The 12336-nt window shown below is 43.1% G+C and overlaps 1 protein-coding gene across 5 annotated transcripts in view; it reads left to right on the top strand.

Annotated features, from left to right (window-relative positions):
* TARBP1 (tRNA guanosine 2 -O-methyltransferase TARBP1) overlaps positions 1-12336 on the top strand; it is a 104553-nt gene that overhangs the window by 39092 nt on the left and 53125 nt on the right. For 3 of the 5 annotated variants that reach the window (XR_012667730.1, XR_007355724.2, XM_048843836.2), the window contains exons 10-14: positions 381-548; positions 1003-1141; positions 1445-1541; positions 1782-1957; positions 5995-6092. Coding sequence is in view for 3 of the 5 variants with exons in the window: in XM_048843836.2 (XP_048699793.2) it covers positions 381-548; positions 1003-1141; positions 1445-1541; positions 1782-1957; positions 5995-6092 (678 nt within the window). In the remaining 2 variants the exon portion in view is untranslated. The remainder of the gene's footprint in view (positions 1-380; positions 549-1002; positions 1142-1444; positions 1542-1781; positions 1958-5994; positions 6093-12336) is intronic. The other 2 variants (XM_048843837.2, XM_048843840.2) reach the window with 2 other exon arrangements.

The following is a 12336-nucleotide window of genomic DNA, read 5'->3' as shown; positions in this document are numbered from 1 at the left end:
TGGAACCCCATAAGATTGGGTCCCTAATTCATGAAATATTGGAGCTAATTTACAAAACTTTTCTTAAACATTACAGGAATATATTGTCTCATGCTATGGAATTAGAATTTATAATCCCTATTCCATGATGAGATATCTTTTAGCTATAATGTATCTTAATTAAAACTATCTTTAGATAGGTTTTTTCCCCTCAAAAAAAATCCGATTTAAATTAAAAAAAATATATACTTTTTTTTTTTTTTTAAATCATTGATTTTTATCCACCCTGGTTAGCGGATATAGGATTTGTTTGCTGGAGTAATAAACTGTTTTGTCTTATCTTTAAATGTGCCTTCTCTTCAGAATGATTATCTGCTGTACCTGTCTTTCCTTTTTCATAGTTTTGGAAGTATTTTCTGAGGCAGTGGGTGTCTGGGAACCTCTTAAAGGGCCAGTATTTGGGTGCCAAAGAATTGCATGAGAATTGCCTCTCATTTTCGTTTGTGTGGCAAAACCCAGCATTTACAAGAATAACAGAACTCCATTCCCAAAAGAAGACAAATTTGCATGTAAGATTAAATTTTTGCTTTCCATTTTGAATTTTAACTCTCAAAATACACATATATCACAACCTTGAATGGGCACATTCAGCCACAGAATTAGAAATTTAAGTGAAAAAACATGGAAGAAGTAATCTTTGGACTTAAGAACATTCTGACTGAATAAGTAGATCTAGCTGCATGTGATGGCACAGCAGGTTAATGAAGTAATGACTATGCTCAGCATCTGTTCTACTCTTGTTATGAGTATGAAAAGCTTAAACAAGTACAGGATTTAAAAAAAAAAAAAAATACTGCAGATTTCTTCCCTTTTCTACATATGTATCAAGCGTGTATTAATACGTATACCACCATACACACTTCGAGAGAATTTAAGCATATTGGATCGTGTCGGATAACTTATTTTCTTCTATATACCCTAAGTTGGCAAAAGTGTTTAAATAGCAACATTTATTTCATTTAGCTTTGCGATTGGCTGTATACTCATGACAGATGCTTCAGAAAGTCCATAAACTGCCATGTTGAGTATCAAGAAAGATCTTCATTAAGTGCATATGTACATACTCTTGTGGAAGATTACCTTAAGGCACCTGCATCCAAAAGTAAGTTCAGTTAATCTTTATGAATTAATAGCTCCTAAATGCAAAAAACCAAAAGGCTGGTAGATGCTCTCTTATGTAGTAGGTAGAGGATGAAAATGAACCTGGTTTAATTTAAATTTATATACAAGAATGCAAAGTGTTCATTATTAATATTTACGCTGATATTTTTTATATTGAATTCATGAATCATTTATGTATCACTGCCTGCTGTTAATAGGATTGGAAACCTACATTAACAGTTAAAATTACCATACTGAGATTTTAAAAAAAATATAATGGAAAATTTAAATTCTCTTTAATCAGGAGAAAACTGCTTTATGCCTGACTGGTTTGAAGCTAAGCTTGTTGCTACAATGATTCTTCTGGCTGCAGATGTGGAGGAGGTGAAGAATAAACACAGGCAAGTAGGAATCTCATCAAATTTTTTTCTGGGCCTGTTCCAAAGCCCACTGAAGCCAGTGCAAAGACTCCAGTTGACTTCAGTGGCTTTGGATCAATCCGTAGTCAATTGCCTTAGAACTTGTCTTGTAAAATTTTCAAAAGTGCCTAAATGACTTTGGAGTCTAAGTCCTAGATTTTCAAGTGACTTAGACATGTAAGAAAAGTTCACAGAATATTTTTTAATTTTTGTTTTGTGCAGCAAAAAAAGCAACACTGAACGGGATGAACTAAAGTCTTTCTTGCACCCTCTTCTGGATGTCTTGTTGAAACTTGGCACTAATGCTTACATACCAACACTGAAAACCGATAAAAGTCTACAGCTACTGTTGAAGCTATTACAGACCTGTTTGTTAAAACAGTCCAGTCCACAAGATGGTTAGTGATATCTTTAGTATATTGCATCCTATATAATTTATAATCAAATTAAACTTGTGGATATTTACTACGGTAAATGGATATTGTCAAGTAATGTCCATTCGTAAGTAATGTACATAAAAAAGTTTATAATCAGGGGCATGCCCTCCAAATCAGAAACTGTGGGCCCAATCGTGCAGAAGCCCTTCTGGCGTATCCCACCACTGCTTGTGAGTTGAGGATGTAGAATGCTTCCAAGAAAGCACTTGGCATCTTTCAGGATTGGACCCACAGGTATTTAGAACCTGGATAGCATGAACATATTACAAATAACTATGAGCCCATTCTTTGGGAATTGAGCCTGCAGAGTTCCTAGCAGTCCGTGGAATCTCCCAGGAGACTGCTTTCACCTTGCAGGATTGAATTCCAAACTTCTTTTCTCCTTTTAAATGCTTTGGTATCGAGACATGTAAGAAAAGAAAAGGCACTCTTTAGGTATGACCTGCTGTGTTTTCATGCTTCTCTGCTGCAGAGTAAAGCCAAGTAATAAACTTAATTGCCAGTGTTATGAACTGACCTATTTGCTGATGATTCACGAACAGGGAAATACAGTAAATGTCCAAGTTGGGTTGGCATGTTTACCATTTAAAAAAAAGGGAGGGGGACACACTGTATTGAAAGGGGAAAACTGAAACAAACAGGTTCTGCTTTTCAAGCTTGTATAGTGATGTTACTAACAGTGGTGAATGCTTTGTTTAAAAAAAGTACAAAAATGTACTTGATGTTCCTTTCGAAAGGTGGCTGCATTATTGGCATTTTCTTACTCAACAGATCTGCTACCTGTGTTTACTGAGTCTGCAGACTTTAGCGTTAAAAAATGACTTTTTACTAATTATTACTCTTGATAACCTTTGAGGGCCAACAGAACTATGGGAGAGTTAGCTGGATTCTGTTCTGTGTTGTGGTTTATCAAAATAATTTCTAAGTTCCCTTTGCAGAATTGTTATTACAGGTAAAGCATGAACCAAACAGCATGCAAGGGGGAGATATGGTGCAATAACTGTAATAATTTGATGTAGCAACAAAATTACAATGTTTAACCTTGTGAACAAACTAGAGATGTGCACTCCTATACAAGCAGTCAGCTGAGCCATTTTCAGCCATGTTAATAAATAGAGAACATTGATAATAAGCACAATATAGTTTTGAAATATGTCCATATTGTTTCTGGCATTTGGCAGTTTTCCATTTAATTAAACTGTGATTTCAAAAATTAAATATCAGCGCAAGATTTGGCTGTTAAATCTCCAGGAAGGGTACCAGGCTTTCCTCTGAGCTTGCTCTTTGGTGTAATTCTAAGGTGACACAGAAAACCTTGAAGAAATCCTCAAAGGTATTCTTTGAGAATCTCTGCTGGGAGCTCAACCTGTGCTTCATAGATGTTTATTTCACAGCAGGTCCAATCAGATAGACTCCACTTTAATACTTTGTTATCCTCCCTGTGTTCTGTTGACTCCCTATATGTTGGTGCAAAAAGAGCATGCAGAGGCTTTCAGTGCCATCTCCTTATTGATGTATTATCCGTCTGACTTTCAGTGCCACTGTGGTCTCCCTTGAAATATAGATTGAGGTACGTAGGCGGTGAAGTACATTTTGCCACGTTTACCCACTGCAGCCCCTACAGTAGTAACATACCTGTCATTTTCTATGACTAAGTGCCATACAAATGTATTGTGTGGCACTATGTCTTGTACATGTTTTATTGTAACCTTCCCTAAGTAACAAATGCTATTTTCCATTATAATCCTGTGCTCTCATTTGTTTATAACTTTCTGAAAATAACTTTTTAGTTATTGAAATCTTCCATGCTTGGTCTCTACGTAAAGGTGAACTACTTTAGAAAGCTTCAAGAAACTCTCTTTTAGCTGGTTTCAGAGTAGCAGCCGTGTTAGTCTGTATTCGCAAAAAGAAAAGGAGTACTTGTGGCACCTTAGAGACTAACCAATTTATTTGAGCATCATCCGATGAAGTGAGCTGTAGCTCACAAAAGCTTATGCTCAAATAAATTGGTTAGTCTCTAGGGTGCCACAAGTACTCCTTTTCTCTTTTAGCTGTTGTGTATGCAGATGTTTTTAAGAAAAAAACAAAAAACTTTTCCCATTGTACATTATATTAGCGGCTGAATTTGGAAACTGAGCATTCTAAATAGTCCTCATTGAGGAGTAAGCTCGTGACAAAGTTTGGGAAAAAATGGTTTGGGAATTCAATAATGTTATGAACATTTGAAAACGGTCCAGCTCTTTATCTTTCATCTTTGCAAACTTCACTAAACTTTGATCACTCACAAGAAGGAATATGACCCACTTCACTCTGCAATGCTATGAAAGTACAAAGTGTTTTAAGTACCCTTATTTTAATCATTTAAAAAGAGCAGATACAATGCTAGATAGAAACAAGGAGCAAATTGATAGAGTTAGAACATGTCATTTTCACATAGTTGCTTTTCTGACTAGAACCCCATTTTAACTAGCTGTGTGTACAAATGAAATAGATCTATCTTTATGTGTCTATTGAGAGACATTGGGCCAGATTGTGACCTTACATCTATCCCTGAGTGTGGTGCAGCAAGGAAAGAGTTCTGACTCTGAGGAGGAAAGAGTTCCTTTCTCAGCTTGCTTTGTTTTTATTCTAAGGGAGAAAGTATCTGCTACCGGCTATTGTAGTAGTAAATTCTTCTCCCGCTGTGCCAGTTCAGCTGTGCTAACTGGCATATTGTGGGAACAGAGCCAGTGGCTGTGTTCATTCCCAGCCCCTCTCGATCCATTCCCTGGTTACTTTTGTGGAGGTAAAGGAGGGCTAGTGTCAGTGATGCCTGCTCTTGTCCTCATTACATACACTGGTGTTCCAGGTAGCACAACCCCTTACTTTTCTGCATGGGTGCATTGGGCAAATGACAGTCTTGCCCATGGTGATCTTTTCTGATGTGCATGCTCATTCTGCAATTTGCATCCAACCATAAATGTGTTAAACAAATATTATATATATAATTTTCCCATATAAGCATACTCCTCCTCAGTGATGTATATGATCATAGTAGTTTTGGTTTAAAACAGGAAAGGTGTATTTTTTTTCACTTTCACTCAGCTTTAAAAGCCGTTGAAGGGATTTTGCTTGTTTTTCAGAAAAAAATGTTATATTTGTGTAGAGGCTCATTATGGAAAATTTCAGTACCAGTAATAAATATTTCACAAAATTATGAAACTGTGAAAATTAGGTTTGAATGGAACCTGTTTTGCAGCCTTAACTTAAATTGCTGATTCAAGACCGAGAAACTTTTGTAGTAAAGGTCAACAACCACACACACATAATCTGGGCATTAGAATACCATAATATACTATAATAAAGTTTGAGAGTCGTTCTAATTACTTTAGGCTCTGATCCAGCAAAGCATTCGAGTATGTGCTTTAACTTTAAGCACTTGAATAATCTCATTGACTTTGAGATCTCTCTGGTGTTTATTCAGTCAAATTGATTTCTGATAAATATAGACAGCAAACCAATGAACTACAGGTTTACTTGGCCATTAAATTGGACCTACTAGTTTATGAGATTTGATCTGGAACTCTGAATACCCTCCAGATTTATTGATTAACACTTGAGAAGATTTGAGGGATTCTTAGCATCAAGTTTTTATACATTTTTAAGCAGCAGAGCTTTGTGTGTGGCCTTTAAGATAGAATGCCTAACCCTAAAAAGGTAATCATAAACATTGCTTGAAAATCCTTATATTCTGTGCACCATTTTATAGCCCTCTAACCAAACAGATGAAGATCCCCTCAAAAAGAGAAGTAGAACCCACTGAAATAGAATAGTATACAATAAAACAGTGAGCAGTCATTTATACTGAATGATCAGAGGCTTAAGAGAACTGTAAATGCTTATTCCTGTATAGCTTGACATTGTATGGTAACCTGATTTAATCCACTTTGTATATCATGTATCTCTAACACAAAAAAGTACATTGTTTTAATAGTGCATTTGTTTTGTTTTCTGTATAGATGTGGTGTTAAGTTTTCTCTCTAATTCTGTTATGACTGCTGCAGAAAGTATTCTGGAATTTGTCCTCAGAAGACTCACTACAAGTGAGTTGAATACTGTAAGTATTTACTGTAGGTACTTGAAAGACATACTGTCTGATTTCTTGTTTTTTTTAATTACAGTTCTGATTGTTAATCTGTTATACATGGAATTGGCAATATTTTTACATGTTTCCAAATGAAATATTTCAACACGCAGAAAATCATCTTGGATAGAAATACTTTAATGTTTTTTGATAAAAGCCCGCTGAGACAGATATCTGAAGTTTCTTCCAGTAAAGGGTATTCAGCAAAGATTGGTTTACCTCAGCCATCAAACTGACTTGAAATTTGGCACAGTGGGAACAGTTCACTACATTAATTGTCACTGCTCTGGTCTAAAGAAATCCTATAGCAGAGGTACTGAACTGGTGGTTTTGAGAGAAAGTTACTTGACAATTTGTTTTTATAGTACTGGTCAACATTTTATTTTATTTTCCCTCTCGCTCTTTACTGTATTCAGTAAAAGGCTAGTTAAAATTTAAACAGTTTTTCATGTTGGGGTTTCACTGAGAGTCCTAAAATGAAACTTGAGAGGTGCTGGTGATATTTGACTTCTTAAAAAATTGCTAATAACTAGTTTACTCCTGGGGGAATTCTGCGTTACTGCAGAATGCAGAATTCCCTATTTTCCATACAGACTTTCTGGCTGCCGCTAAGGGCCGCTGGAGCGCCCAGCCTGGGAGTGCTGGAGGCTGCATGCTCTTTGATCGTCATTCTCCCAGGACGGGAGAGGGCTTGGGAGACCGAGCCAGCTCTAGCAAAGGGTGAGGAAGGGCAGGGGGCCGCACTACACCATGTCCTCCAGCGGGACAGTATAGAAGCTTGGTGGAGTAAAGGATCTGTTGGGGCTGGTTTCTGGGCTGGGGGCTGCCCTTTGGCTGGGCTCTGTGGGGAAAGGCGGGGCTGGTCTCTGGGGGCTGCCCCGCGGCTGGGCTCTGTTTTGGGGGGGTGCTAGTGTTCTAGGTTGAGGGGGGGTGCCCCACGCGGCTGGGCTCTGTGCAAGGGTGGGGCTGGTGTCTAGGCTAGGGGGTGCCCTGTGGCTTGGCTCTGGGGGGAAGGAGGTGTGAGTGTCCGATCCGGGGCGGGGGGGGTGTGTGCTCCATAGCTGGGCTCTGGGGAGATGCGATGTCTGGGCTCTGGGTGCCCCACACTGCCCCCTCCAACACCCCCCAACTGGAACCGGGTTGTTGTAGGGGTTTCTTTAACTCTCTGCTCCTGGGGGAATCTTTTTGGCTGTTGTCTGTATTGTTGACATACTTGTTGACAGGTATTTTAAAATAAATTCCCAAAATTGAAACTGGAGTGATTATATTGTGTTGTTTTTGACAACTGAAATATGCAGAATTTTAAAATAGTATGCACAGATTTTTTTATTTTTTGGTGCAGAATTTCCCCAGGAGTACTAGCTCTCTGTTGGTCTTGAGCAGAGAGCTTTACGAAGGAGCTTACAAGACACACACAAGGCGAAACTAGTGATAAATGGTTCATGGGAGAAAGAGTAAAATGAGACATAGTGATGAGAAGAAATGTAGTATTGCTGAAGGAGGTAGGTTTTCAGGAGAAGAGAGGGGCTTGGCTGACAGAGGAGGGCTATTCAAAGCATAGAAGGCAGTATAACAAAGTACAAAGCTAGAGAGTGAGAAAGGAGATAAAGCAAAAAGATGAGTGGGTTGGGAGAAATGTGGGGAGTTGAGTGGCAATAGAAGTGTAGGAGGAAATGAGATCAGAGATTTAAAGGCCTTTAAGGTGAGTACAAGGAGGTGAGCAGTGTGACAAGAGGACGGTGACTTCAGCAGATGCAATTTGGATAGACTAGATGGGGAGAAGTGAGAAGTTGAAAGACAGAAAGGAGGTTACTGTAAACAAGATAAGAGATAGAGAGAACCTGGGCAAGAATTTTAGCAGTAGTTAGTGGCTACTCAGAGGATAAAGGGAGAAAGGTCCAGATTCAAAATAGCATTTAGTGTCTGAGGGTATTCTACACTACGGAATAAGGTCGAATTTATAGAAGTCGTTTTTTTAGAAATCGGTTTTATATATTCGAGTGTGTGTGTCCCCACAGAAAATGCTCTAAGTGCATTAAGTGCATTAACTCGGCGGAGCGCTTCCACAGTACCGAGGCTAGAGTCGACTTCCGGAGCGTTGCACTGTGGGTAGCTATCCCACAGTTCCCGCAGTCTCCGCTGCCCATTGGAATTCTGGGTTGAGATCCCAATGCCTGATGGGGCTAAAACATTGTCGCGGGTGGTTCTGGGTACATATCGTCAGGCCCCCGTTCCCTCCCTCCCTCCGTGAAAGCAAGGGCAGACAATCATTTCGCGCCTTTTTTCCTGAGTTACCTGTGCAGACGCCATACCACTGCAAGCATGGAGCCCGCTCAGGTAACCATCACCCTATGTCTCCTGGGTGCTGGCAGATGCGGTACGGCATTGCTACACAGTAGCAGCAACCCCTTGCCTTGTGGCAGCAGACGGTACAGTACGACTGGTAGCCGTCATCGTCATGTCCGAGGTGCTCCTGGCCACGTCGGCTGGGAGCGCCTGGGCAGACATGGGTGCAGGGACTAAATTTGGGTGACTTGACCAGGTCATTCTCTTTAGTCCTGCCTGCAGTCAGTCCTATTGAACCGTCTTATGGTGAGCGGGCAGGCGATACGGACTGCTAGCAGTCGTACTGTACCATCTTCTGCCGAGCAGCCATGAGATGTGGATGGCATGCAGTCCTTCTGCACCGTCTGCTGCCAGCCAAAGATGTAAAAGATAGATGGAGTGGATCAAAACAAGAAATAGACCAGATTTGTTTTGTACTCATTTGCTTCCCCCCTTGGGGACTCATTCTTCTAGATCACACTGCAGTCACTCACAGAGAAGGTGCAGCGAGGTAAATCTAGCCATGTATCAATCAGAGGCGAGGCTAACCTTCTTGTTCCAATAAGGACAATAACTTAGGTGCACCATTTCTTATTGGAACCCTCCGTGAAGTCCTGCCTGAAATACTCCTATATGTAAAGCCACCCCCTTTGTTGATTTTAGCTCCCTGAAGCCAACCCTGTAAGCGCCCCTCCCGGCGTCAGAGCAGCGGCAAACAATCGGGCATCTGAGAGTGCTGTTCAGAGCAGTCACAATGGAGCACTCTGATGGGGCTAAAACATTGTCGCGGGTGGTTCTGGGTACGTATCGTCAGGCCCCCGTTCCCTCCCTCCCTCCGTGAAAGCAAGGGCAGACAATCATTTCGCGCCTTTTTTCCTGAGTTACCTGTGCAGACGCCATACCACGGCAAGCATGGAGCCCGCTCAGGTAACCGTCACCCTATGTCTCCTGGGTGCTGGCAGACGCGGTACGGCTTTGCTGCACAGTAGCAGCAACCCATTGCCTTCTGGCAGCAGACGGTGCAATACGACTGGTAGTCGTCCTCGTCGTGTCCGAGGTGCTCCTGGCCACGTCGGCTGGGAGCGCCTGGGCAGACATGGGCGCAGGGACTAAATTTGGAGTGACTTGACCAGGTCATTCTCTTTAGTCCTGCAGTCAGTCCTATTGAACCGTCTTATGGTGAGCGGGCAGGCGATACGGACTGCTAGCAGTCGTACTGTACCATCTTCTGCCAGGCAGGCAAGAGATGAGGATTGCTAGTAGTCGTACTGTACCATCTTCTGCCGAGCAGCCATGAGATGTGGATGGCATGCAGTCCTTCTGCACCGTCTGCTGCCAGCCAAAGATGTAAAAGATAGATGGAGTGGGTCAAAACAAGAAATAGACCAGATTTGTTTTTTACTCATTTGCCTCCTCTCCTGTCTAGGGGACTCATTCCTCTAGGTCACACTGCAGTCACTCACAGAGAAGGTGCAGCGAGGTAAATCTAGGCATGTATCAGTCAGAGGCCAGGCTAACCTCCTTGTTCCAATAAGAACAATAACTTAGGTGCACCATTTCTTATTGGAACCCTCCGTGAAGTCCTGCCTGAAATACTCCTTGATGTACAGGCACCCCCTTTGTTGATTTTAGCTCCCTGAAGCCAACCCTGTAAGCCGTGTCGTCAGTCACCCCTCCCTCCGTCAGAGCAACGGCAGACAATCGTTCCGCGCCTTTTTTCTGTGCGGACGCCATACCAAGGCAAGCATGGAGGCCGCTCAGCTCACTTTGGCAATTAGGAGCACATTAAACACCACACGCATTATCCAGCAGTATATGCAGCACCAGAACCTGGCAAAGCGATACCGGGCGAGGAGGCGACGTAAGCACGGTCACGTGAGTGATCAGGACATGGACACAGATTTCTCTGAAAGCATGGGCCCTGCCAATGCATGCATCATGGTGCTAATGGGGCAGGTTCATGCTGTGGAACGCCGATTCTGGGCTCGGGAAACAAGCACAGACTGGTGGGACCGCATAGTGTTGCAGGTCTGGGACGATTCCCAGTGGCTGCGAAACTTTTGCATGCGTAAGGGCACTTTCATGGAACTTTGTGACTTGCTTTCCCCTGCCCTGAGGCGCATGAATACCAAGATGAGAGCAGCCCTCACAGTTGAGAAGCGAGTGGCGATAGCCCTGTGGAAGCTTGCAACGCCAGACAGCTACCGGTCAGTTGGGAATCAATTTGGAGTGGGCAAATCTACTCTGGGGGCTGCTGTGATGCAAGTAGCCCACGCAATCAAAGATCTGCTGATATCAAGGGTAGTGACCCTGGGAAATGTGCAGGTCATAGTGGATGGCTTTGATGCAATGGGATTCCCTAACTGTGGTGGGGCTATAGACGGAACCCATATCCCTATCTTGGCACCGGAGCACCAAGCCGCCGAGTACATAAACCGCAAGGGGTACTTTTCGATAGTGCTGCAAGCTCTGGTGGATCACAAGGGACGTTTCACCAACATCAACATGGGATGGCCGGGAAAGGTGCATGATGCTCGCATCTTCAGGAACTCTGGTCTGTTTCAAAAGCTGCAGCAAGGGACTTTATTCCCAGACCAGAAAATAACTGTTGGGGATGTTGAAATGCCTATATGTATCCTTGGGGACCCAGCCTACCCCTTAATGCCATGGCTCATGAAGCCGTACACAGGCAGCCTGGACAGTAGTCAGGAGCTGTTCAACTACAGGCTGAGCAAGTGCAGAATGGTGGTAGAATGTGCATTTGGACGTTTAAAGGCGCGCTGGCGCAGTTTACTGACTCGCTTAGACCTCAGCGAAACCAATATTCCCACTGTTATTACTGCTTGCTGTGTGCTCCACAATATCTGTGAGAGTAAGGGGGAGACGTTTATGGCGGGGTGGGAGGTTGAGGCAAATCGCCTGGCTGCTGGTTACGCGCAGCCAGACACCAGGGCGGTTAGAAGAGCACAGGAGGGCGCGGTACGCATCAGAGAAGCTTTGAAAACCAGTTTCATGACTGGCCAGGCTACGGTGTGAAAGTTCTGTTTGTTTCTCCTTGATGAAACCCCCTGCCCCTTGGTTCACTCTACTTCCCTGTAAGCTAACCACCCGCCCCTCCTCCCTTCAATCACCGCTTGCAGAGGCAATAAAGTCATTGTTGCTTCACATTCATGCATTCTTTATTCATTCATCACACAAATAGGGGGATGACTACCAAGGTAGCCCAGGAGGGGTGGTGGAGGAGGGAAGGAAAATGCCACACAGCACTTTAAGCACAGCACTTTAAAAGTTTACAACTTTAAAATTTATTGAATGACAGCCTTCTTTTTTTTGGGCAATCCTCTGTGGTGGAGTGGCTGGTTGGCCGGAGGCCCCCCCACCGCGTTCTTGGGCGTCTGGGTGTGGAGGCTATGGAACTTGGGGAGGAGGGCGGTTGGTTACAGAGGGGCAGCAGTGGCAGTCTGTGCTCCAGCTGCCTTTGCTGCAGCTCAACCATACACTGGAGCATACTGGTTTGGTCCTGCAGCAGCCTCAGCATTGAATCCTGCCTCCTCTCATCACGCTGCCGCCACATTTGAGCTTCAGCCCTCTCTCCAGCCCGCCACTTACTCTCTTCAGCCCGCCACCTCTCCTCCCGGTCATTTTGTGCTTTCCTGCACTCTGACATTATTTGCCTCCACGCATTCGTCTGTGCTCTGTCAGTGTGGGAGGACAGCATGAGCTCGGAGAACATTTCATCGCGAGTGCGTTTTTTTTTTCTTTCTAAGCTTCACTAGCCTCTGGGAAGGAGAAGATCCTGTGATCATTGAAACACATGCAGCTGGTGGAGAAAAAAAAAGGGACAGCGGTATTTAAAAAGGCACATTTTATAAAACAGTGGCTACATTCTTTC

Source organism: Caretta caretta, chromosome 3, assembly GCF_965140235.1.
Source record: "Caretta caretta isolate rCarCar2 chromosome 3, rCarCar1.hap1, whole genome shotgun sequence".
In the NCBI taxonomy this organism is placed as follows: Eukaryota; Metazoa; Chordata; order Testudines; family Cheloniidae; genus Caretta; species Caretta caretta.
The sequence above is the reverse complement of the archived record's forward strand: the minus strand, read 5'-3'. Positions and strand labels throughout refer to the sequence as shown.